General features: G+C 51.2%; 6 protein-coding genes across 6 annotated transcripts, besides 4 other annotated features; 2 read left to right on the forward strand and 4 right to left on the reverse strand.

The window, feature by feature from the left end:
* Positions 1–307: 307 nt before the first annotated feature.
* On the reverse strand, positions 308–1,600 carry PODANS_1_22320 (uncharacterized protein; the record flags this gene model as incomplete). The annotated part of the gene is made up of 1 exon (XM_001906515.1): positions 308–1,600. One exon carries the CDS (start codon positions 1,598–1,600, stop codon positions 308–310), a length of 1,293 nt encoding a protein of 430 aa, XP_001906550.1.
* A 2,346-nt stretch (positions 1,601–3,946) lies between these two features.
* Positions 3,947–4,031, forward strand: a tRNA (tRNA-Ala).
* Positions 4,032–4,380: 349 nt separating this feature from the next.
* Positions 4,381–5,622, reverse strand: PODANS_1_22330 (uncharacterized protein; the record flags this gene model as incomplete). The annotated part of the gene is made up of 1 exon (XM_001906516.1): positions 4,381–5,622. One exon carries the CDS (start codon positions 5,620–5,622, stop codon positions 4,381–4,383), a length of 1,242 nt encoding a protein of 413 aa, XP_001906551.1.
* Positions 5,623–7,402: 1,780 nt separating this feature from the next.
* Positions 7,403–10,667, forward strand: PODANS_1_22340 (uncharacterized protein; the record flags this gene model as incomplete). The annotated part of the gene is made up of 2 exons (XM_001906517.1): positions 7,403–9,352; positions 9,411–10,667. The coding sequence occupies 2 exons, from the start codon at positions 7,403–7,405 to the stop codon at positions 10,665–10,667; spliced, it is 3,207 nt and encodes a 1,068-aa protein (XP_001906552.1).
* A 505-nt stretch (positions 10,668–11,172) lies between these two features.
* Positions 11,173–12,186, reverse strand: PODANS_1_22350 (uncharacterized protein; the record flags this gene model as incomplete). The annotated part of the gene is made up of 1 exon (XM_001906518.1): positions 11,173–12,186. The coding sequence occupies one exon, from the start codon at positions 12,184–12,186 to the stop codon at positions 11,173–11,175; it is 1,014 nt and encodes a 337-aa protein (XP_001906553.1).
* A 2,153-nt stretch (positions 12,187–14,339) lies between these two features.
* Positions 14,340–15,233, forward strand: PODANS_1_22360 (uncharacterized protein; the record flags this gene model as incomplete). Its single annotated transcript, XM_001906519.1, has 1 exon — positions 14,340–15,233. One exon carries the CDS (start codon positions 14,340–14,342, stop codon positions 15,231–15,233), a length of 894 nt encoding a protein of 297 aa, XP_001906554.1.
* A 617-nt stretch (positions 15,234–15,850) lies between these two features.
* PODANS_1_22370 (uncharacterized protein) lies at positions 15,851–16,309 on the reverse strand (the record flags this gene model as incomplete). The annotated part of the gene is made up of 3 exons (XM_001906520.1): positions 15,851–15,973; positions 16,042–16,189; positions 16,275–16,309. 3 exons carry the CDS (start codon positions 16,307–16,309, stop codon positions 15,851–15,853), a joined length of 306 nt encoding a protein of 101 aa, XP_001906555.1.
* A 2,284-nt stretch (positions 16,310–18,593) lies between these two features.
* Positions 18,594–18,674: a sequence feature (pseudogene).
* A 3-nt stretch (positions 18,675–18,677) lies between these two features.
* Positions 18,678–18,761: a sequence feature (pseudogene).
* A 1,726-nt stretch (positions 18,762–20,487) lies between these two features.
* Positions 20,488–20,859: a sequence feature (pseudogene).
* Positions 20,860–22,341: the final 1,482 nt, after the last annotated feature.

The raw sequence follows: 22,341 nt of genomic DNA on the forward strand, positions 1-22,341 counted from the left end.
GAGTCTAGCGACTGGGTAGTAGCTCCTTCGGAGAAATAGCAAAGGCGCAAAGCTGTAAGGCGCCAGTAGCAGCAGCTAACATATATCAGAGTCAAATATATCAGAGTCAAGGTTAAGTAAATTCAGAGCTAAGAGACTAACAAACAAACTCATCAAAGAAATACCATCTTCTATCCAAACGAAAGCAAAACCGAAACAACACAAGAAAGGCCAAAGTACCTAGGTAGGTAACGGAACCTCCTCACTCCCATCTCTCACCCCCCGGTGCTTCATCGCACTCACCACAATCTTAACCATCCCCAGAAATCTACGCACAATCAGCCCTCACAGGAACCTCTCTGCAACTATCCGGTCCCGGGTGAGGGCTATCACAAAGCTGATCACACTCCACCCCCGGCGCAACAAACACCCTGTATTCCTGTCCCACGAATCCAGGAAGTCTAAACTGTCTCGGATCGGTAGCCGCCAGGCCAGAAGCTCTGTACCCAGCCCGGCAAGCACAGTAATTCTTCTCCAGCCCAAACGGAGTAGAGATGCAAGACGTTGTGATGGTGCACTTGTTGAAGAATGGGTTCGGGTTGCAGGTAGCACACGTGCTGGGCTTGCTCTTGCGCTTGCAGTCAGCCGTGCAGGAGGAGTAATCCTTTCCGTTGTTGGCCTCGCCGTCGTCGCACTCCTCTCCCAGGGGGTAGTCAATGCGACCGTCGCCGCACGTTGGCTTTGGGCAAGAGGACGTGCAGCGAGTTATCTTGGTGCAGGTCTTTGTGCAGTTGGAGTTGGGGGTGCCGTTGAGGTAGCCGTCGTCGCACTCTTCCGGGTGCTCAACAATGCCGTTTCCGCAGACTGATGGATTCGGAGGGTAGCAGGGCTCTTTGAACGTGCAGGTGCTGGTGCACTTGGACGAGGGAGTACCGTTGAGATCACCGTCATCACACTCCTCGGGATTCTCGGTGATGCCGTTGCCACAGACGGGCCCCTTGACCCAAGTGCAGTTGGTTGTGCACTTGCAGCCAGGGCTACCATTGAACGAGCCGTAATCGCATTGCTCTCCTGGGTCGACGACGCCATTGCCGCATGTCGGTGGGCAGGGTATGTCAACCTTGGTGCAGTTGGCAGAGCACTTGGACCCAGGGGCACCGTTGAATTGCCAACCAAGGTCACACTCCTCTTCAGGAGCATCCAGAATGCCATCACCGCAGTAGTCACAGACGGTGCAGTTATCTGAACAGCCGCTGTTGTAGGCTCCATTTCTTGGCCCGGCATCGCACTCCTCGCCAGGATCGATGTACCCGTTGCCGCAGACAGGGGCCTTTTTGCAGTCGTCGGTGCAGCCCGAATTGAGCTCACCATTGAGAGATCCAAGATCGCACTCCTCGGGCCAGTCGACATGTCCATCACCACAACAAGAGACCTTCTTGCAATCTTTGGAGCAACCGGAGTTGAGCTCACCATTGCGATGGCCCAGATCGCATTCCTCGGGGAATGCCACAATCCCATCACCGCAGCAGGGAACCTTCTTGCAGTCCTTGGAGCAGCCAGAGTTGGGTGCTCCGTTGAGCTCTGGGCCGAGATCGCACTGCTCATAGGGCAACTGGACCATCCTGCACAAGGTGAAGGGTTAGTCATGTTCAAGTCCGAAGGATCAAATTTCAAGCACTTACCCATCACCACAGACTCCACCACAATGGGTACCATTGCGGCACACAGGGTAGCTTGGTCGAGGGGTAGGGTCGTGGGTGGCGGTAACATGGGTGGTAGTTGTCGTGTTCACATAGATACGGGTACAGCTGGCCCCTCCCATGAAGAGGGCGAGCAAGATCTTGTTGTGAAGCATCTTGAGGCGCCAGGCTGGTTGCTAACTTTCGAGGTCGAGAGGTTTGTATGAGTGACGGATGGATGGGGTTCCGTCGAGTTCAGAAACTCTTTATAGACTGAGAGACACTTCCAAATATTGTTTGGCCTCATCTCACATGACGGCAATCAACCTGAGTACTAAGAAAAGAATCTCATCGTTGTTCGTTTACACTGCCATAATGAGCCTAGGGCTGAAGTCATGACACTTTTGGATACTTGACAACAAAATTGGATACCTGCCCATGATATGACGCCCGAATCATCTGCTTTCGGCGTTCCTCGTGCCCTGCCTGCTAGCTTATACAGAAACGCTGGATGAACTGTCGGCTCTCGCTGTGTGGCTTGTTCATTTCGGGTCTTGTGAACAAAGCAGGTTGAAGGCAGTGCTCCGGTGGTGGAGAAGAGATGGCAGGACCTGAACTCGTATTTGGCTCATTACCTATTGTGAGTCTGTCTTTGACAAATAAGGTTATTTGGCCACAGCTGAAGTACATCATCTCTATCACAATGGCTTGGCTTATTCTGATGTTGGCTGAGCATGTCGTTAGTGCATTGATCTCTGAACAAACAGCGAGAATTCCTTAGTTGGGTGAAGTGGGTGGAATGAGGGTGTCAACTGGTGCCAGTAAGATTCGAGTAGAAAATGTAATGGCTGATTGTGTATGACACTGCGCAACTTGGAAAACGCAATCGGACGTAAAGAATGATGGAAAGGTGGCTCAGGCATCGTGCCTTTTCCTTTCGGCTGGCCGTGAGCCGAAAAGATGGTGGTGAGGCCTGCAGACGTAAAGACGTAAACCCGAGGCTTTGGTTCATCGTTCTTGCCGTTCGGCTGAGTTCTCCGCCTTCTGATTCGTTATTACCTTCAGGGAGGGCTGAGATTACCTAGTATCTCAAAGATACCTGGTATTCATTCCTATAACGGATACGGCGCCACCTGAAAGAAAGCTCTATAGTTGGAACCTTACGTAACTCGACCATTGTTCGATAATTATGACTTATGACCAGAGTAAAACGGGCTGGGCTCTTGATTCTCTCAGCCCCGGAACTGCACCACCACCATCGCCCGGATAATTCAAATCCGATGATTGGTTGATATCAGCCGTCGGCCAAAGTTGACAGGTGACATTTCCCTGACGCAATCGATTTGCTCTTTGACATTTCCTGCGCCAGTCCCGAACTCAGAATGTGAGACACAAAAAGCAGTTGTGCACCCCATCGGTTCGGCATATTGATACCCAAAGACTGACACGTAATTTTCACTCTGCGGTCCCGTTGATGTAGCTCACCGTCAGCCAATGGTACTTGGGCCTGAGCGGTAGGACGATTGAAACCAGGCTTTGATATGGGTGGTGGCTTCCACGCAATGTAAAACTAGTGGGTGGCTAACGAGACGGATAGGGTCTCAGGTCTGAGCAGTCGGGAAGGTTTCAGGGGCAATTTTGTTGGCAGGTAGATAGACACCTGTTTTGATGGTTGACGGGAACTGTATGTGGGCTGAAGTGGGCTCTTTTGAGTTGGCTTGCGGCCGCCTCGCACCGCAGAAAACACAGGAAAAGCTCGCTGCTTAACAATTGAAATCTTCTCAAGGCAAGAAGTTGTGGTCCTCTTCGCGGACGTTAATTGTTCGATATTGATCATGGGGCATTCGCAGACGCTTTGTAACTTACGAAGCCTCATCTCCTGCCTGGAGATACCGACTTTGGAGTGGCCAAGCCAGAAAGTAAGCCAGCACGCTCGGTAACGGCTCAAGTCAAGATATTCAAATTCAACACTCCATTTTCTTTCCACGGGATCAGCTCCGTCTTTCGGTGGACCGCTGCCACTGGCCATCTGCGAACCGTGTTTCATGCAGGCTGGCCAGTAGAGTGGAAAAGCCATGGTCTGCGAGAAGCCAAGATCGGCAGATATGTTTCGGATAGCAACCACCGCTTGCTGCGATGCAAGTCTCACAAAAATCATTTGCAAAAAGCAACCTATCGGTGGAACTTGGCCATCTTCCGGACTGGTGGCGTTAGGTTTTCTTCCATGCAACACATCACACCACCATGACCTTGTGATCTACCGCTCAAACGAACCATCCAATCATAAAGGGCGTGTGGCTCAGTTGGTAGAGCGTTCGCTTAGCATGCTTCAGTGTATGCGAAAGGTCCTGGGTTCGATTCCCAGCTCGTCCAAACATTCAATACTTTTATTTTTTGCTCATCTTTCATAAGCCAGAAAATCCACATTGTGGTGGATACATCATCAATGCCCTGCCTGATCCGCCCGTTTGTCACCTGGTCAACTTAATGGCTGTGGAGCTTGGGAAAGGGGTCAAATAGGGGTGCTGGCGGTAGTACAATCTGGCCCAGTAGATCTTGACCACGACATAGAAACATTAAGTAGGTAGGTAGATTTGGGACGCGAAGTGGATATGACCAAGTACCTTTAAATCAAAGTTGCCAGCCCAGAAAAAAAAAGACGCTCATTCTGTATTCTTCCACCACCAAAATATCACGACATGATGACCCCCCCGTATTATGATTAAACCCACTCCAGTGAGTCTTCCTCAGCTTGACTGTTTTCAAGTCCCGTCCAGTTGGCGAGAATCCTCAACGTCGTCCACCACCTCTCTCCAAAATCGCGCACCTCTGCCGATATTTCCTGGATCTCCTCGAATTGGAGAGCCCTTTGGTCGACAACTGATCCATCCACATCCAAGTAAAGTTGGCTGGGGTCGTCGCCAAGATGGTGGTAGTATTGGCCGAGTGTGCGGGCATAGTATCTTGCCTCGGACTGGGGCAACTCCTTCAACATCGCCTCCTCATCCGTTGCCGACTCGAAGGTCCATACCGTTGCGTCGAGGTGGTCGAGCACTGTGGGAGATCGAAGCTCCCACTTCCCATCTGAAGGCCTTTGCTCCAGTTGGGTTCGCCACTCCTGGGTGACAAAGTTGAGTATGCCGCCGTGAGTGCAGACTACAATCCGTGGGGTGTCATGCCTCCCTTGTGCTTGATGAACCGACAGGACTCTGGCGGCCCACTCCCGGAGCCAGATCCGAGCCTCCTTCACTGCCTGGTCAATGCTGGCAAGATCCGGGATGTCGGTAACAGCACAGGTCCGATCTTCATCCGTCTGCCATCTGTTCTCGACACCCTCTGGCCAAACCATCCGGGTAATATCCACCTCCTGCTCATTGAGAATGGTAAGAGCATCTTCATCCGTGCCGCCCTTGAGTCTCAAAAATGTTACCGACTGTCGCGAAGGGGCGTTCTCGCGAACAGTCGGTATTCCGGGTATGTCCGATGGTCTTGTCGACGCTTCCATAAGGCCGGGATGGACGTAGACGCTCTTCTCAAGCTCTGGCACCCTGGGGTTCATAGGGGGCTCGCCCTGAGGGGCATGGAAGGGGCCCACGAGCTGGAACGATGGGCAGAGACCTTGAATGGTCTCTATCGCCCTTGTGCATGGCGACGAGACCAACAAGTAGACATTGTCTAGCTTCCCGGGCACATCCTTGTTGTAATCCAGGCAGGTCTGCGCCCCCGCGTTCGTCAAACCATCCGGCAAGAAGAAACTCGTCCTCACGGTCTCTCTCCTCTTCTCGACGATGTGTTCCAGGTCCTCCAGACTCTCTAGTGGCGGGTAGTCGAGATTCGTCGGTACCTCGGCAACCGATTCGGCATGTCGTTGAAAAACGATGTGCACTGATGTGATGTCGGGCACGGTTGGGATTGAACCCATGATTGATTGATGGAGGGATCGTAAGCTTGAGGGCTGTTGCATATGAGTATTGGGGTTTCCAAGAAGATGGATCCGAAGCGATGATGATGGGTAGCAAGAGAGCAGCCAGCTAGGGGGTAGTGTCTTTTTTTATGCTGATGGGTGTCGTCCCTACACCCCCTCGCATCTGCACTGCATCGTGGAGGGACAGGTTCGGCAGATGAGGGGTACGCCGCGAGACACAAAACCGCTGAGTGGCAGAGGGTTGTGCGGCTGGTGTTAATAGTTCAGAAACATGCCACAGCAAAGTCAGAGGTGCAGTCCAATCGGACTGAGCGGTCGGCATGTCAATCGGCGGTGCCTACTCGGTTTTTCTTTCTTTTTTCTTGTCCGTCCACATCATTGCAAATTTGATGGGTTGGCCCAGGTGGGTGATCTGGTCTGAAATGGAGTACGGAGTACATATTGCCTCGCGGATGGATGCGGTCGGTGGGTCGTAGCGTAGCGGGCGACCGGGACAGGTGGGGGTGGAAAAGCAAACATGAACGGGCAAACTGACATGCCGCCGCCAAATTCTCTCCAAGCTGCAGCTACCAGCTCTCTAGCTTCCAGCCCAGCGGTGCTGCTTCGAATCGGAAAGGACTCCGTCGACAACCCCCTCTTGTCTCAACTTTTGCTGCTGCCTGCCGGCATTTGGTCACACTATATCGTCGTTTTATTACGGGACATACAGGACAACTACTCTCGTGAATTTTACGAGGAGGTGGAGGGGATCCATTCAATGTGCCCTGTGTTGCACTTGATAAAAAGGATAACGCCCCTCCCAATCGAACACAGCAGCCAGCTTTGTGGTTGGTCCAAGTGGTGCGAGTGACAGCGCCCACCTCTGCCCTCCTCCCCCGTGATCTAGCAGCTGGGTGACATTGAAGGATGGCCAGGGTCAAGATTATCCCCGAGTCTCGATCCAACTCCAGTCCATTACCCAGATACGGCGCGCCCAATCATCATCGCCGCGATCTCCATACAACCTGCAGCCAGTCATCTGCGTCCACTTGCATAATCTGTGGCGGAGATCCCATTGCGCATCAATTTTGCGATATCGTCGATGCCTAGTCATATTCTACCCAGTGCCCAGATCAACTCCAGCAAGCAAGGCCATTGTGCACCCGAGGGGTTTTGACAAACAAAACACTATTTAATTGCTTCCTGTGTGCGAGGAGAATCTAGCGGAATCAGGTACTAGCCAGTGGGTCCCGGAAAGGGGAAGAGTCTTGTGGTGAATGCGGCAAGAAATGTCGTTTCTTTGTTCTGAGCTTCCGGTCAAGCTCCTTCAACCCGAATCGTGTTTGCTGCCAAAATGTTCATATTCAACCTGTTTTGGTGGTTGTTTGGCCTTCACCGTCTTTTCTCGACCCCCCCAAGATAGATGTATTGTTGCTCATCATGCCACCAAAAGAGGACACTCGCAATGCTAATAATAGTCCCGATGATGATGATGGCCAAGCCACGGTTGACCCTAGAGGTCTAGCGCCAGCATGGGCAGCAAACAGGACGGATCTGATTGAAAGTCTTCCTTTCTTTAGGCAAGCGCAACAGGGGATCTATCAACATAACAGGATAATACGTGGGGCATTGATTGATGGCCACGAGGGGGAACACAGCTACTTTGACGACGATATCGTCATCATAAAACTCGATGCCGGCGGCGACATTACCAATTCTGGCTACATGCGACACTCTACATCCAGGCTGGAGGCGGCACAAAGAGCCAAAGATGAGCAGAGCCCTATTGGGCTGATTCTTGGTAAATGCCAATCTAACCCCTCACGACCCAACTTTGTTGATGCACCGTAAAGCTAAGCTGCAAATTCTCTATTTTCAAGGGTCCAATTCCGACAATCTACACCTCCGAATAGCACCCGCCAAGCCATGCAGATACGCGGTGCTCGGAGAATATGTTCTAACCGATCTCTGGCATGAGTATCAAGAAGGTGGAGATGCCACAGTGACGATGGCCCGGTACCAGAGACGGCAGTTCCTTCAACCACCGTGGTGGAAGGCCAACAATATCGCCTCGGCTCGCTATCGAGATCAAAAGCAACGTCAGGTGCAAATTATCAGCGACCGAAAACCCACACGCAGCAGAGTTTGCGAAGAATGTGGAGCACCATCACCGAAAAGATACAAAGTCTGGGTGTGCGCCAACCCACGATGTGAGAAATTCTCAACGGCAGAAAACGGGGAGGTCTTGTCCGAGGATGTTTTATTCTCCACGCATTGGCTGCTTGAGAGGGTAGCATCAACCGGCGAGGCAGGCCTTGACTTCGGATCCAACCGACTCAGACGCCCAACACAGCCAACTGACATGCGAAAGGGGTCAGTCTGCCCTAAATGCAGGAAATGTGTTTCGCGATTCCACTGGGCGTTGTGGATCTGTGAAGGACCATACGGGTGCGGTCACGCCGTCTCTCTGACTGTCGATATACCAGAACTCCAAAATCTCTTGAAAGAACGATCAAGAGGTTTCACTCAAGCCAGACATCCATTTCACAGCCTCCACGATCCCCGAAACCTTGAGCGGGAATTCATCAGCCACGGGATTACTTTCATTGAGTTTAAGCATGAAATGCCCGGTGGAAGCGTGATCAAGCTCCTCAAGTCCCGACCCCCCCGTACAGCTACCCCAGGCACGATATTCGACGATCTATTCAACAGTATCATCTGGGAGGCCAATCACGGAAGCCGCCTTGATCTCCAGCGCCATACAGCGTCGAATAGATTCACAGGCACCAGGATCAACAGATACGAGATCAGCTTTGGAGAGAAAGGGGACCCGAGTGCATTTTATCCGGTGGTGCCTTTGGAAAATGCACCCGCGTCTGTTCAAACGGTGCTTGAAATACTCACAGAGCTGTTGGAGGAGGATATACAGGATACGACGGTGAAGCGTACAGAAAAGACCCAGGACCCCTGGTTGTTGACAGTCACCGCGTACGTGGGCGGTGAACAAAAGGAATATTTCAAGCCTGCTGGATATAACAGAGCCGGAGACGTGACGGCAACCTTGTGCTTGGGAAGCCCGGTGAGAATGAGATGGCGATACAGCCCTGATTACTGGAACCACACTCAGGCAGGACGGGTGCTAGATGGCTCCCCGTTACCAGAGACGAAGCACTTCGAGGCTCTACAACAACTCAAGGGAAGAAAAATGTCGCGCGGTGAATACGAAAAGCAGAGACAGGAGATACTGGACAGTTCTGATGGTCAATCACGGCCTCGCAATGAGATCCCGACATATTTGACTGCTGATTTGACGCATGGTGATATCCTGATCACAGAGGGTGATGCGATAGGGTCGCGCTTTGACTGGGCGGTGGAGCCACAGGGACTTTTACACATTCGACTGACAACGTTCAGGGTACAAGATGGCGATGATGACGGAAGAGGAAGAGGAAACAGCGCGGCGAGACGGAGCACCTCTCGAAGTCGCTCAAGGGGAGGCATTTCCACACGAGCCACAAAGGCTCAGAGGGTGTCTTCTAGAACGAGAGGAACGCCGGAAAGAACATCAAAACGGATTACAAGGGGTCCCTCCAAAACAGGGAGAGGTTCTTCCGAAAACCGACAAGAAGAAAGCGCAGTGGAAGCAGAGAGCCCAACGCCACCCGTACCAAGAAGTCGAGGCAGAAAAGCTGGTTCTCGCCAGAAGAATCAAAAAAGAAAGAGCACGTCACCAGGTCCCTCCAAAACGCCCAACTCGAAAACAAGGAGACCGGCAAAGGAAGCAAGGGATGTAAGTGAACAAAATGCAACCCAACGATCAACAGTCAATATTAACAATTTTACTATAGAGGACAAAAGCTCAATCGGGACACTCGGAATCAGTGTCCTCTTCGAATGTGTCCATAGCGTCTTCCTCCGATGGCGAAGACCAAATACCCAAAAGGCGAAAGACACAAGCTACGCTTACTACAAAGACCATGAGTGCCCCAACAGGGCCTAAGCTTAGGTCGATTCTCAGAACTGCCGCCAGTATGAAACCGAAGACAACCTCGAAAACATCGAGGTCAGACTCCCCCGACATACTCACGACTCTTCAACCATCTAACACTGCCGCCACGACCTCAAAACTGAGGTCAAACTCACCCGACATACTCACTACCTCACACCAACCATCTCACACTGCTTCTGGACACATTCCAACTCTTTCACGGAGAAGATTCATATATCAAACCCCTAAAAAGCCACAAGCCAGTCCACTAAACGCGAGAGAAATAAAATATGTCGAAACAATCTTGCACCCAGGTCCCGTGCCAACCAACTTGAATTCCACGACCAAGGTTCCGGACAAGATTAATCCACCTGGTCTTGAGGGAAGGTCTGTACCGCCGTTGCCTGTACCGCTCAGGCGCAACCCTCGGCCTGTGATACCATCATCAATACTGAAGCCTAGGTGCGGAAGTGCTGCTCCTGTCGTTGGCTCAAAGTCACCTGAGACACGCACAGCACAGCACTTACCTTGGGAAATCGACACACTAGGGGTTCCTGTTCCTCCCACGCTGCTGTCAAACCCAATACAGGACCAAGAGCGTACGGGTGGCACTGGAAAATCCAAGGCAAATCATCTCGCACCTACAAGTCCGAACACCCACGAGTCTCCCGCCTCTTCAAATCCCCAAGTCAAGACGCCCCTCCTTCCCAGCCCACCGCCTCCCAAAACTACCATCGAGAACAACAGTCTCGTCAGCCCCCCAATCAGCAACACCCCCACACGACATCTTCCGGCCACCGCTCGAAGGACAAGCACCACCATCCCACCCGCCAGCCCAACCCTCAACCGCCAGCGTTCCCTACAACTGCAAGACCCAAACCTCAAAGTCATCACCATCTCGCCCTCTCCATCCCCCTCCCCAGCCCCAGAGCCTCAACCTTCAGCCCAAAATCATGACCGAAACGGCTCCTCCAGCTCATCCTCATCCTCATCCTCATCCTCATCCGAAGACGAAGACGAAGACGAAGACGACAACGGCGCCTCGTACAAACTACCGGCCCCGGACAGGACGCGGTCGAGGTCGAGGTCGCTGTGGGGGAGATTGTGGGGGTCGTGAGGTTTCTGCTTGGAAATGGGGGCCGATTGAGGGCGGGGAACAAGTTGGGATTTTGTGTGGGAGAGATGCTAGAATGGACCAGCACGGTCCACGCTTCACCTCCATACATGCCCCTATAGGCATGTTTGAAAAGTTTTGCTGGGGTCGGTGCTGGCTTCACACATGTTCAGCAGGGTGGCAATGCTGGATCCCCAAAGATGTTGTCATTTATCAACAGGGTGGTTGGTGTGCACGCCCAAGGGACAGTTGAAGATATAACCAGGAACACGTGGTTGTTGTTGTATGGTCATAAAGGGCAACGTCTGAGCTATAACTGAGATACTTTATATTTAACCTTGTCCTCCCATCTCCACACATTACTGTATTACAGCCTTACAGAAGTCTCCCTTTTCCCCAGAGGCGACACACACAGAATTCAAAGGCCAGCATTGAGTCTCCACCGAACTGCGTTTTATTGAAACTTGTGACACTCCACGCGTTTGTGAGAGACCTCGTTACCTCCGGCTTACCGACTGGTATCCAGTACATACCTTCCCACCACTTTGTTCTCCCTCATGGCATCAAACACACCACCGAGCTCGCTCATACCCACCACTTTGACCGGTGCCCTCACCAGCCCACGGAGGAAGAAGTCTATCGCCTCCACCATATCCTGTCTGTTCCCAACATAAGACCCCTTCACCTGCACCATCCTCACCACGGTGTCGAACACCGGCATGCTCACCTTGGCACCCGCTGGCATGCCAATACAAACCACCGTCCCATGAGATCTCACATACCCGGTCGCCTGTTGAAACGGCTTCTCCATCGGGGCCAGCAGCAAAACCCCATGCGGTCCCAGCCCATCCGCCGTGGCCGCCTTGACATCCGCCACCAGGTCCTTGCTCTTCAAATAATCCACATACACCTCGGCCCCCAACTTCTTGCAGCTCTCCCCCTTTTCCGGACCCCCGTCAATAGCAATGACGTGTAGGCCCATGGCCTTGGCGTACTGTGTCGCCAAACTTCCCAAGCCACCACCTGCGCCCACAATGGCCACATACTGCCCCGGCCGGGCCTCGCTCTGCTTGAGCCCAGTGTAGACCGTCAGACCGGCACACAGGATGGGCGCAGCAGCGTCCAACTCAACCCCTTTATCCTTGGGGAACTTGGCCACATGCGAGGCGTTGGCGACAGCGTACTGCTGGAAGCTGCCATCGACCGTGTACCCCGAGAGCTGCGCCTCGCTGCAAAGCATCTCCTGAGCTTGCATGCAAAAGGTGCAGTGGTGGCAGGTGGAGTTGAGCCAGGGGATCCCCACGTAGTCTCCGACATCGACGCCCTGGCCCGAAGCAACCAGGCTTCCTTTGGCCACCACGACGCCGGCGCCTTCGTGACCGCCCACCAGGGGGGTCTTGCGGGGCAGGGGCCAGTCGTTGTTGAGGGCGTGGAGGTCGGTGTGGCAGACGCCCGAGTACAAAATATGGATCAGGATTTCTTGGGGGCCCGGAGTGGGGACGGGGATGGTTTTTAACGTCATCACTGGCGCCTTTTGTTAGCGTGTGAACATCTGGTAATGGAGAAGACTTGAGGGGAGACTGCACCGCCATCAGCCGTGATGACCTGAGCCTTCTGCTCTTTGGGGATATCGGGGGCCATTGTGGATTGCTGGCGAGAGCAGAACAAGCTTGATGCGGGAAACAGTGAGAGGAGGAAAAGTTAGAAAAAGAGAGAACGAACTTCAGTGATAGCACTACTTTAAATGCGCTTGGACACGTCTGTTCTCACTGGATGAACGTCATGGGCTCGTCAGTTCGTCTGAGGGTTGACAGTTTTATGCTTTGATGCTAAGCCCACTTTCATTGCAAGCCTGGTGACGTCCCGAATGCAGATCTGGTTGCTGGGAAAGCTCCATCCGCATACTGGTGCGGCGGGAGACACCGATCCCGAAATCCCATACCGAGATGTCGATACAAAGTTCTGAAGCCGCCTTTGTGAGGGTTGAGATCGCAAGTGTTGAATCAAGGGTTGAAAGGGACCAACTCGCCAGCAAACTTGGAAAGCGAAGGTAAAAGACACCGTCAGCCATCATCCCTGCCAAAATATATCAGAAAGTTAAGAATCGAGACGCACTTACTTCCAGAGGCATTCCCGCCGCATTCTTATCTTGCATCGGTCCTAAGGGAGGCGTTGCGGAGTTTCGGAATTACATCTGAAAGGACTTCGGACAGAATGTGATTTTTGGAATGGGGGAGTCTAGGTCGGAGTTCAGCCAGTGGGGGTATATGGCAAGCCCTTTGCCGCAGTCATTGTCAGTATCAAATTATGTTCAAGGAACACTGGGAATGCATAAGTATCTTAGTGCAACATCCGTCTTGAAGTGAGGGTGTTTTGTCAACATCAAATTTTAAAGGTAAACCATGCTCAGGTTCAAGGAAGTGGTTGACACCTGATTTATGTGTAAGCCGCAACTTCTGTTGCAATGAAACATGTTTTGCCAAAAGCCACCGGCTTGATCAGCCTGAAGCGGGCAGCGCGACCTGCAGACTGCCATTATTATTGGTGGGTGCATACTTGGGGTAGGAATTCTAGGGCTGTACATCCAAGTGATGGTTCTGAGAAAGTCTTCTGTTGATATTTCACCATATCTCTTCTCAGGGGTGAAAGCAAGCCCAGAGTCCTTGGGTATGGTGAAATATGGCAGGGTGGTGAGAAATAGAAACAGCTGCTTGAGACAGGAAAGCCCAACATGGATCAACATCAAGGGGGCAGACCTTGGGCGGATACAGACAGAAGAGCCGGGGCCTGATGAATTGTTTTCGACATGTCGTCACCAGCCAAGAACGACAGAAGGAAACAGTCAGAGATAGGGGTGCCCAACTACGTATAGTAGCATAATGAAGAACCATCGTGACTTTCGTCAAACACAGTTTTCAACTGCCCTGTGTGACGATTTTGCTCTTTTAGAGCCCTGGTGGAAGCCTTTCGAAACTCGCTGTTTTGGGATGTGCCCGAGGCAAAGGCAGGACAAGGAATACAACGCGGACCTAAACGCTGGTGGTCATCGTTGCTGCAATTGCCGAAAATACAATCTTATCACTGGGGAATATGCTAGTTGGAATATTGGAAGGCTGTAACCAGCCATTAGAGCAGTACAATTCGGTCCACTCACTCAACAGCTTCGAAGTAACGGCTGACACTCAACACGCGAGGTATTCGCTGCGGATGACTGATCATCACGGGGCTTCAAAGCGTGATGGTTGTGGTGAATTCGGACCAGAAGACCTTCTTCCTGCTCTTGACTTGCTTAACTTGCTCTTGAAGACCCTCGACAGCCACGAGCCAACACTTCAATTCACTTCTATTATGCGTTATATCACTGCTAGTCTCGCTCCCAACTGGGGACAAATTCCCAACGCGCTATTCACTGTTGGCATGATTGCTCCCGCAACAGCTATATGATTTTGACCGCAAATAAACCCTTGATTGCTTCCACTTTCCCAGAACAACTCAACCTGGGTTCCAAACTACCTTGGTCTTCCTCCCTCGTAAGATCATCGACACCAACCCATCACTCTCCCGTCATCAACATAATCAAGGAATCCCAAGTAAGTCAGATGTCTGAAATTCTATCAATCGTTCAACAGTAGCAGCTACCCAGTTACTAACGGTTTCCGCAGGTAGCTCAGCAAAATGAACTCCAACCGCTCCCGTCCCGATAGCCGGGCTGGCCGCGCCAGCGAGCGCGTTACCTTTGATGAGATAGCGCTCAGTGACGACGAACGTATTGCCACAGTTTTCCGCCCCATGAAGGCCTTAGCCAACCGTAACGAGGCCGACGAGCAAGCGTTGGGGGACGAGCGGGAGAGTCGCGGGTTCTCCCGCAACTACCGCGGCGATATGAACAATCCCAAGAACCAGCGCGGCATGGTTTCCGACAATGAGAACACCAGCTTGTTCATCACCCGGTTGCCTGCGGATGTCACCCCCGCTCAGCTCTTGAAAGCCCTCGCCCCCCATGGACCTTTCGGGAGGGTTTGGTCAGTCCACATCATCCCTGCCAATGCCGACAAGGGCCAGACAGGGGCCGCGGCAAAGCTCATCATGTTCGATCGCGCTGGGGCTGAGGCGGTATACAACTTCATTCACCGCGGCGGTCTTTCTTTCTACAATGGGTCGACCAGGATCCGGGCGATGGTCTCCTGGAACCAGGTCAAGTCACCGCCGTCCGATCCCCGGGGCACCAAGTCGCGCGTTCTCATTATCTCGGGCCCTGCCGACTTTGTCGATGTGAAGAAGCTCAGAGCTCTGTTCAGTCGCTACTTCATCTATCAGGAGGAGGAAGTCAAGCTTACCTCGCATCGGGACTCCAAGCATGAGATTGAGTTCAGGTTCTGCTGCTTTCACGCTCAGGCGGAGGCCGCATCGGTCTTCCTCGGACGTTTGAAACCTTGGAGTGTGTTTGTCAAGTTTGGAGCCGACCCTCTTGCTCAGCAGCCCCCAGCAAACGCTCAGGCTCGGTCGTCTGTAGCGGAGGACCGCTGGGCCCTGTTGGGTCAGCGCAGACGTGGAGGATCTAGTTCTTAAGCATTTTAGGCAATGCTTCAAGTCAACGAGGATATGGACGGCGGGCCGGTGGTGACGGAGAAGGCAACCTCGACCTAGGTACTCATCAGAAGTAGTTCACGGGTAGCCCTGCTCGAGTGGTGAAGAATCTATATATTATCACTATTACTTGCCCTGTTATCTGCCTTTCGTCTTTTCATAGACTACGGGGATTGCCTTAATTATATGAACTGTTCACGATGTCTGAATAGCCTCTATACCCTTGTTGGTGAGATTTGGTGGTGGTTTCAGGGGGTGGCGCGACCACCAGCCACGTGTGGCTGAGATGTTTGATGTCACGGAGGACATTTTGTCATTGCAGTTTTTACACGTTGAGTACCAATGATTTTAAGGAGTTGTTGCCTGACCAATGTCAAGATGTAGAAACAAATTACAGCCAGGACGATAATATTGTTTTGGAAGAACGTGTCATGAGCCATGTCAGAGCGAATATTCATAAAAAGTAGAAGTCAAATCCGGAGCCCGACGTTGCTATCTGCTTCCTATTGTACAAACACAGTCCCAATTGTCCTCTGCCAAATTGCGCCATCAGAAATGTCATTTCATATCATGAAAGTGCGACCATCAGAATTGTCTCCCTACTCCTCGGAGTTGCCACCATGACTGGCGAGTCCTCCCTTCCTGCCAGCCTCGCGGGCACGCTCGCTACCGGGCTCAAAGCTACCGGAGGAAGCTTTGCCACCCTTGGAAGCGATCTCACGCTGTGGCACAAAAGCAGTCAGCCATGTCTCATGGCAATACGCATAGCAAAGAATGGCAAGATACATACCTGCTTCTCGGGGTCCATGCTGGCAAAGCCCTGGTTGCCCGTACCGCTGTTGCCAGAGGAGGAGTCGTCGTTGGCAGCTTGAGTGCCGCCTCCGCCGTGGCTAGCCTTGCCACCCTTGGAAGCAATCTCGCGCACCTCCTCCTTGGGACTGGAGAAAAGAAGATTGGTTAGGGTTTGGCCATGTGGGTGTGGTGCCTGCGGGGTCGTGGGCAGAGCTAGAGGGGAGGACATACCGGTTGGCAAAGTTTCCGGGGTTGTTGCTGGCCATTTTTAGTTTGGTGTATTGAGTAGGGACTCTTGAAAGAGGTTGTGAGACTAGTTGTTGGATTGGGAGATGATTGTGGATGTTTGATTCAGAGAGCGGATGGTGCGTGGTAAAATGAAGATGGCAGTGGGTGATTGGAGGTCAATAAATACTTTTTCCCCCTCTCATGTCAGCCACCTCTCTGGCGGAGAACCCCAGGGAGTGTTTGCTCCATTCTCTAAGCTTTTGGTTGGGGTTGCCGAAAGCGGAAGGATGCAGCACAGTCATGATGATAGTGATGATGTCAACATTATGGGGAAAACAGCCAGTGGGAAGGTGCGGGGCGGTGCTGGTTTGTCACATTTGTCCATCTCTCCATACTGCCGTGACTGCCAACCTGCAGGCCACCGTGGGAAACAATGATTTCTTTTTCTCTTTGAAACAGAAAGCGTAATTGACTCTGGAGCAAAGTACTGGAGGGCAGGAGATCCCGGCGTAAAGATGACACAGTTGGTGGAAGTGATGATGACAGTGACCGGATTGCGACATGGGGGTGACCAGGCGGTCAAATGATGCGCTAACAAACTCGCCAAGCTTCCCGTCTCAGCGAGACTTTCAGCAGCCCCGTTTAGAAGATCTTAGGTAGCAGATCCTGAGATAAAATCCTCCGGAGCGAAACGGGAGTCGCAAATGCGTAGATTGGTTGATGTGAGTATTCTTACTCTTGGCTGTTGTGCAATTGGTACCAATGTTTAGAACATCAGGAGATGGCAAATCCATAAGGTACTTCGTAGAACAGTTTCGCCTGCCAGGAGAGAGCGATCTCGAATGAGGAAATTGTGTGGCCCCCGAGCCTTCATCCTGATTTCTGTGGCATCAACGAGGTCTTTGTCGTCCCTTCCCGATCGTCCTTCTCTTTGGTGTTTTGAAACCCGAAAGCAGCACCAGTCGCATCCCGTCAGGTGGAGCTCTCGTTGGCATCCTCTGCAAAGTTGCCAGTGGTTCACCTGACTCTCGTTCACACAACTAATCAACCACATTGCTATCCACCCAGGCTTGTTAAAATATCATCAGTTTGCTGGCATCAGGCGCCTTCCTCGCTCATTACCCCTGGCTTCAACACCAGCAACACGCAATCGGGATTCTTAATCATGCGACCATGCCTCCCTTCTTCTTTTTTGCGGCCTTCGATGCGGAAACAACTACGATGCCATCAAGTTTAGACGGCGGCTCAGACAATGGCTCCGACGATAGCTTCCCTCACTCTCACTATCCACCGCCGTGGAGACTTTCCGAGTTTCAGACCAGCAACTGGCAACAGTCCCATGCATACTTGGGCACTCCTCGGGAGGAACGCGAATCGTTGGAGAAAAACCGATACCATAGGTTTCTCCCGGCCCTTGAATTCGCCCTCTAAATGCTGGGCAACCAGATCGTGATCAATGAAAGGCGTCAGACTTTTCGGCACCGAAGAGATTCCAAGCGCCACCAGCTGCATCGTCGTTTGCGGTCCAGAACCACAATTTCGGCTGTCTTCGGATCTCAAGTCATTGCCAGCCACAGTTTCGAAGATATTCATTGCCGTGATATTCGCGACCTCATATCCCCGAACAGCACACAAACCATACGGCACACCGAACGCTGGATTATCATCCGATTGGATGGATGAATATCCCGCGAGAGGTACTATCTTCCACGCTAGCCTGCGTGCGCGTACATCCCGATATACATACTCAGTCCCACCTGTTCAACCTTAGGCTTCACTCCCAGCCAGCACCATGTCGTTTCCAGCCTCCCCCACGCCGTCCATCCGCGACACCCCGTCCGCTCCCGCCGATGAAGCATGGGGACGCTTCGCTACCTTTGTCCCCCGATAGCACCGACGACGAAGCCGCCCTGCGAGAGCTTGTGGATGCCGTTTGAGAACTCACCAAGTTGATTGCGGCTAAGGAGGCAGCGGAAAAGACCATCCGACAAGTTTACCGGAAAGACTACCCGACCTGGGATATTGGTACCGATGGGCAAGAAGAGTAGGAACATACTGAGCCGGCAATCGACCTACATACCTGAGCGTGCCCGGCTTGCCCAAACTCTCTGCCACCAGCCGGATAACCAGACTTCGAAAACCGGCTACAAAATCCGTGTTTATACACCGGACCTGCTATTCAGCGATCAAGTGCTAAAGAAACAAGTGTCGAATCATCTTCCCCCTCTGAAACTGCAGAGGCATCAGGGGTGACAACAGTAATGGAACTCTCTGAATCACTGGAGGTTTCAGTGCAGAAAACGCTGAAGTTTGCCAATGGGTATGGTGCTTCCCTGGGCGAGCTTGCCCTTTGACTCCCAAGAAAAACCCTGATTTTTCAAAGTCCAGTAAGGCAATGAGCCTCTAGTTGGGGTCGAAAATGTTCTGGTTGAATATAGTGCCTCCATTGATGTAAAGGCGCTCACCGCTCACAATATTCAATGGGAAGTTCTGATTCCCCATGAGACAAGTTTCATCTCCGATGCAGCGTGGACATTGCTTCTTGAAATCATGTCGTTGGTCCAGTGTGGGCGAGCAAAATGGCGCAATCTGTACTCCGATTCCCACACAAAGTTTCCTTTTCCTATTTCCAAACCCTTCCTCCAAACCCTTCCTCCAACCCCTTCCTTCAAACTGTCCCACACTTTCCTCACCCTCCAGCCTCCAAGAATCTACCTCTTTCCCCGTATACCGCCCGACACGTTAATTTTTGTTTTCAACCAGTGCGGCATAACAGATGGAATGTGACTCGCGGCCCACACCCTCGGCCAGCGCGGCAGGGAGTGAATCCCAACAAATGGTTGAGATATTTCCTACACGGCTTACGTCTTTTCAAAGGGCCCCTGCGGGGCTTAATACATCATGGCAAAACGTCAAACAGGCCGCAGATAACTCAGCGGCAAAGATATTCCTGGACGAGGGCGGCTTTCGCGCTTGATTCGTGTATGTTTTAACCAAAAACTCTAAAGGCAAATAAACGCAAGTAGATAACCAACCGGTCGCTCTCCGGAGTAGATGTAAAAACCCAATTGATGACGATCTGCTGTCCGAAACTATAGGGTCCCCAAATACATTTGGCCAGACAACTCCATCTCCTGTCTTATCAAAGTGCCACCAGTACGTTCTAAAAGTCGTCGAGTTCGGAGCTAGTTTGGCCTCGAGACCATAACCATAATTCTCTCGCCTCCCCCCCCTCTTGTAGGTGGTCTAAAATACTTTTCAATGACACCGACCGAGGAACAAAGAATCTAGATCCAAATGCAATGCATCTTGCTCCGCACCAAGACGAGGTGATCTGGAACTGGATGCCAATTGAAAAGACAGATGAGATGTATTGCTGATGGTGACATATGGAAGAAATGCAAGTGGCGATGCGGAGTTTCGGGATTGTAGGGATTAATGGGGCGTGGTCTGGATGCCACCTGGTCTGATGATGGTCAGAAATACTCGTGTTTTTATCAGACGCTGAAGCCTGGTTGAAACTCATCAAAGCTCAGTTGTACCTGTATACACAATACATCTGGTCATCGCTTCTACTAAAACGGTTTAACCCACCTGCTATTGTACTTATTGCGTTGCTGTTTTAACAAACTGACTCCGGTAACCACATCCAGCATCAACAACATCACACTATTGTGCCATCATCGTCTCTTGAAAGTATTACAATGCGAAATGGATATTCGACAAGTGGATTATATGAACGGTATGTACTCGCTGCGGCTCCCCGCATCAGTCAAGACTTGCCTATATTTAGATGGCGTTGCATCCTGCGCGCTCACAGCCATCCATTTCTCACAAGTCACTGCATCTCGAGACCTTATTCTCCATACAAATAACTCTCCCGGGGAGTATTATCTTTTTTGGCGCTAACTCCGTTATCGTTATTATTATCGCGACTAAAATAGTTCGCGTATTAAAATAAATACAGTATGCTCCTGTCATGTGCATTTGGCCGAATAAACTGCAATTAACAGGCAATTCAACACGAATTCCGTTAAGAGTTCCCCCCTAATAGCACGCACGACCAGCACCAACGACGGGTGGTCTGTATAGTGGAAAAGGAGCCAGGGTATGGATGGTGATGATCAGTAGAATATGGTTCCCACCAGTGCCTTGACGGAGGACATGGCGTGTCAAAGTTCTCCAGAGCAAGTGAGGGTGATCTAAAGTACGTCAGATCCTGACCATATTACGCGGGAATGAAGTCGAGGTTCATCTTGCGTGCGACTTCCGACCAGTCGCAGACGGCCAACCACTCTCCAGCACTCATAGGCCGCCAGACATCCTCGAGAACACTCAGGTGACAACACCATCAAAGATCTGGGATGCGGCATCAGGATCCTGCACACAGACGATAGATGTTGGTTCAGCTACTACCCATCTATCGTTCGATCATGCCAGCGCTTATATTAACACAAGTATCGGGCGTTTCCAAATAGCCGCAGCCACCATGGAAAGATCAAAACAACTGGGTAATCCGGTGTGTTATGCGTATGGTTTAGGACAAGACAGGCGCTGGATTACCTACGATAACAAGGACGTATTATAGTTGCCACTGGAATAATATACATACGCTTCTGCCGTACAAGGGTGCAAAATGGCCATTGGTTATTACTCGGGACGTACTATAATATTTTCATTCTCTCGGAATGTTGAACTGTTCGATTTTTATATTCTTTCTCTCCTATATTTCCTTTTCTTATTTACCACCAAAGGGGGGTGGGGTACAGAACATATTTATAGACCAAATAATTCTTTACATTTTCAATCTGGTATCAAAAGATAACGCATATCTTCCCGTATACGTGGCAATATTATAGGATAGCAATAGCAATTAGCCTCAGCAGTGGTTCGAAGGAGGCGTGGCGTTGTCATGCGGTCCGGCTAGCTTAGCAAAAAGATCTGGAAATAGTGGGTTAGTATCAATCCGAGGTCCTATACTCTTTGATTAAGGTGTTTAACTATCGTAGGGATATAATTAGTTGTTTAAGATCTTGCTGGTATTCCCCTGGCGGCTCTTTTGGGTATGGGCTCTTTGTTGCTACGTAGTAAGTGTCGCCGTCTTAGCAAACGCACAAGAAGTCGATGAGTCTAGAGAAGCAAAGGTTCAAACTAAATAGAAAGCTATAGTGTAGTAATTTAGTAAGTTTTGCTACTTGCTGACAATACTCTCAACAACATTTCCACAAGAGGCAACAGCCCACCCATATTAGCGTCTAAAACTCGGAAGCCAAACTTCACAATAAAATACCGGTTTTTAGCTACTCTAGCCTAGTTTTATTATTAACCACCCCCCTTATTACCCAACCTTCACGCGCCCTCGACCCACAGAAACCGCCAAGAACCATAAACTAACGTAGATAAACAAACCACTTTACTCACGAATAGGTAAGAACGAGTAGGCCAATAGCGATCGGATTCACCTCTTTAGGTCTTGAGGCTATGCGTAGAGCGAGGGAACTATACGTATATAACAATATTTAGACTATAAGATAGACGATAGAAGCCGAGCCGTAGTGCGGCAGCACCATCAACGCCCATCGGGAGACATGACACCCACGCCTTATACCTTGTATAATCAGGCTGCGCTCCTCGGCTTTTGCTACGATGGTATTGGCTTCCTGCAACGTGAGAGTAAATAGTAAGACATTATCAAGCAGTGGCAGGCAAAGATTAGAGACCTTCTTCATTTCGACCTTTCGCCCTTTCACGGAGAAGATTATACCCCGCGTCTAGAGTCTACGCTTACAAAATAACCCTCCTATGTAGATATTACATGAAGCATACATGAATATCTGCTCTGTTCGCTAATAACTTGACAAACTAAGGTGCGCATCACCCAAACTATCCTAAATTCAGCCTCAAATACACATTCAAGAGGTTATGGGCAATCCCTTCCTCTGGTTGAACTGCTGCAGGACCTCAGGATATTGTTCCAAATGCGTAGCGGGTTCCTAAGTATTATCCTTGTACCCATGCCCTACCCATTTAACCAGGTACTCTATCCGCCTTCCTTCTCGACGTAAGTCTA

This window comes from Podospora anserina, chromosome 1, assembly GCF_000226545.1.
Source record: "Podospora anserina S mat+ genomic DNA chromosome 1, supercontig 6".
NCBI classification, from domain to species: Eukaryota; Fungi; Ascomycota; class Sordariomycetes; order Sordariales; family Podosporaceae; genus Podospora; species Podospora anserina.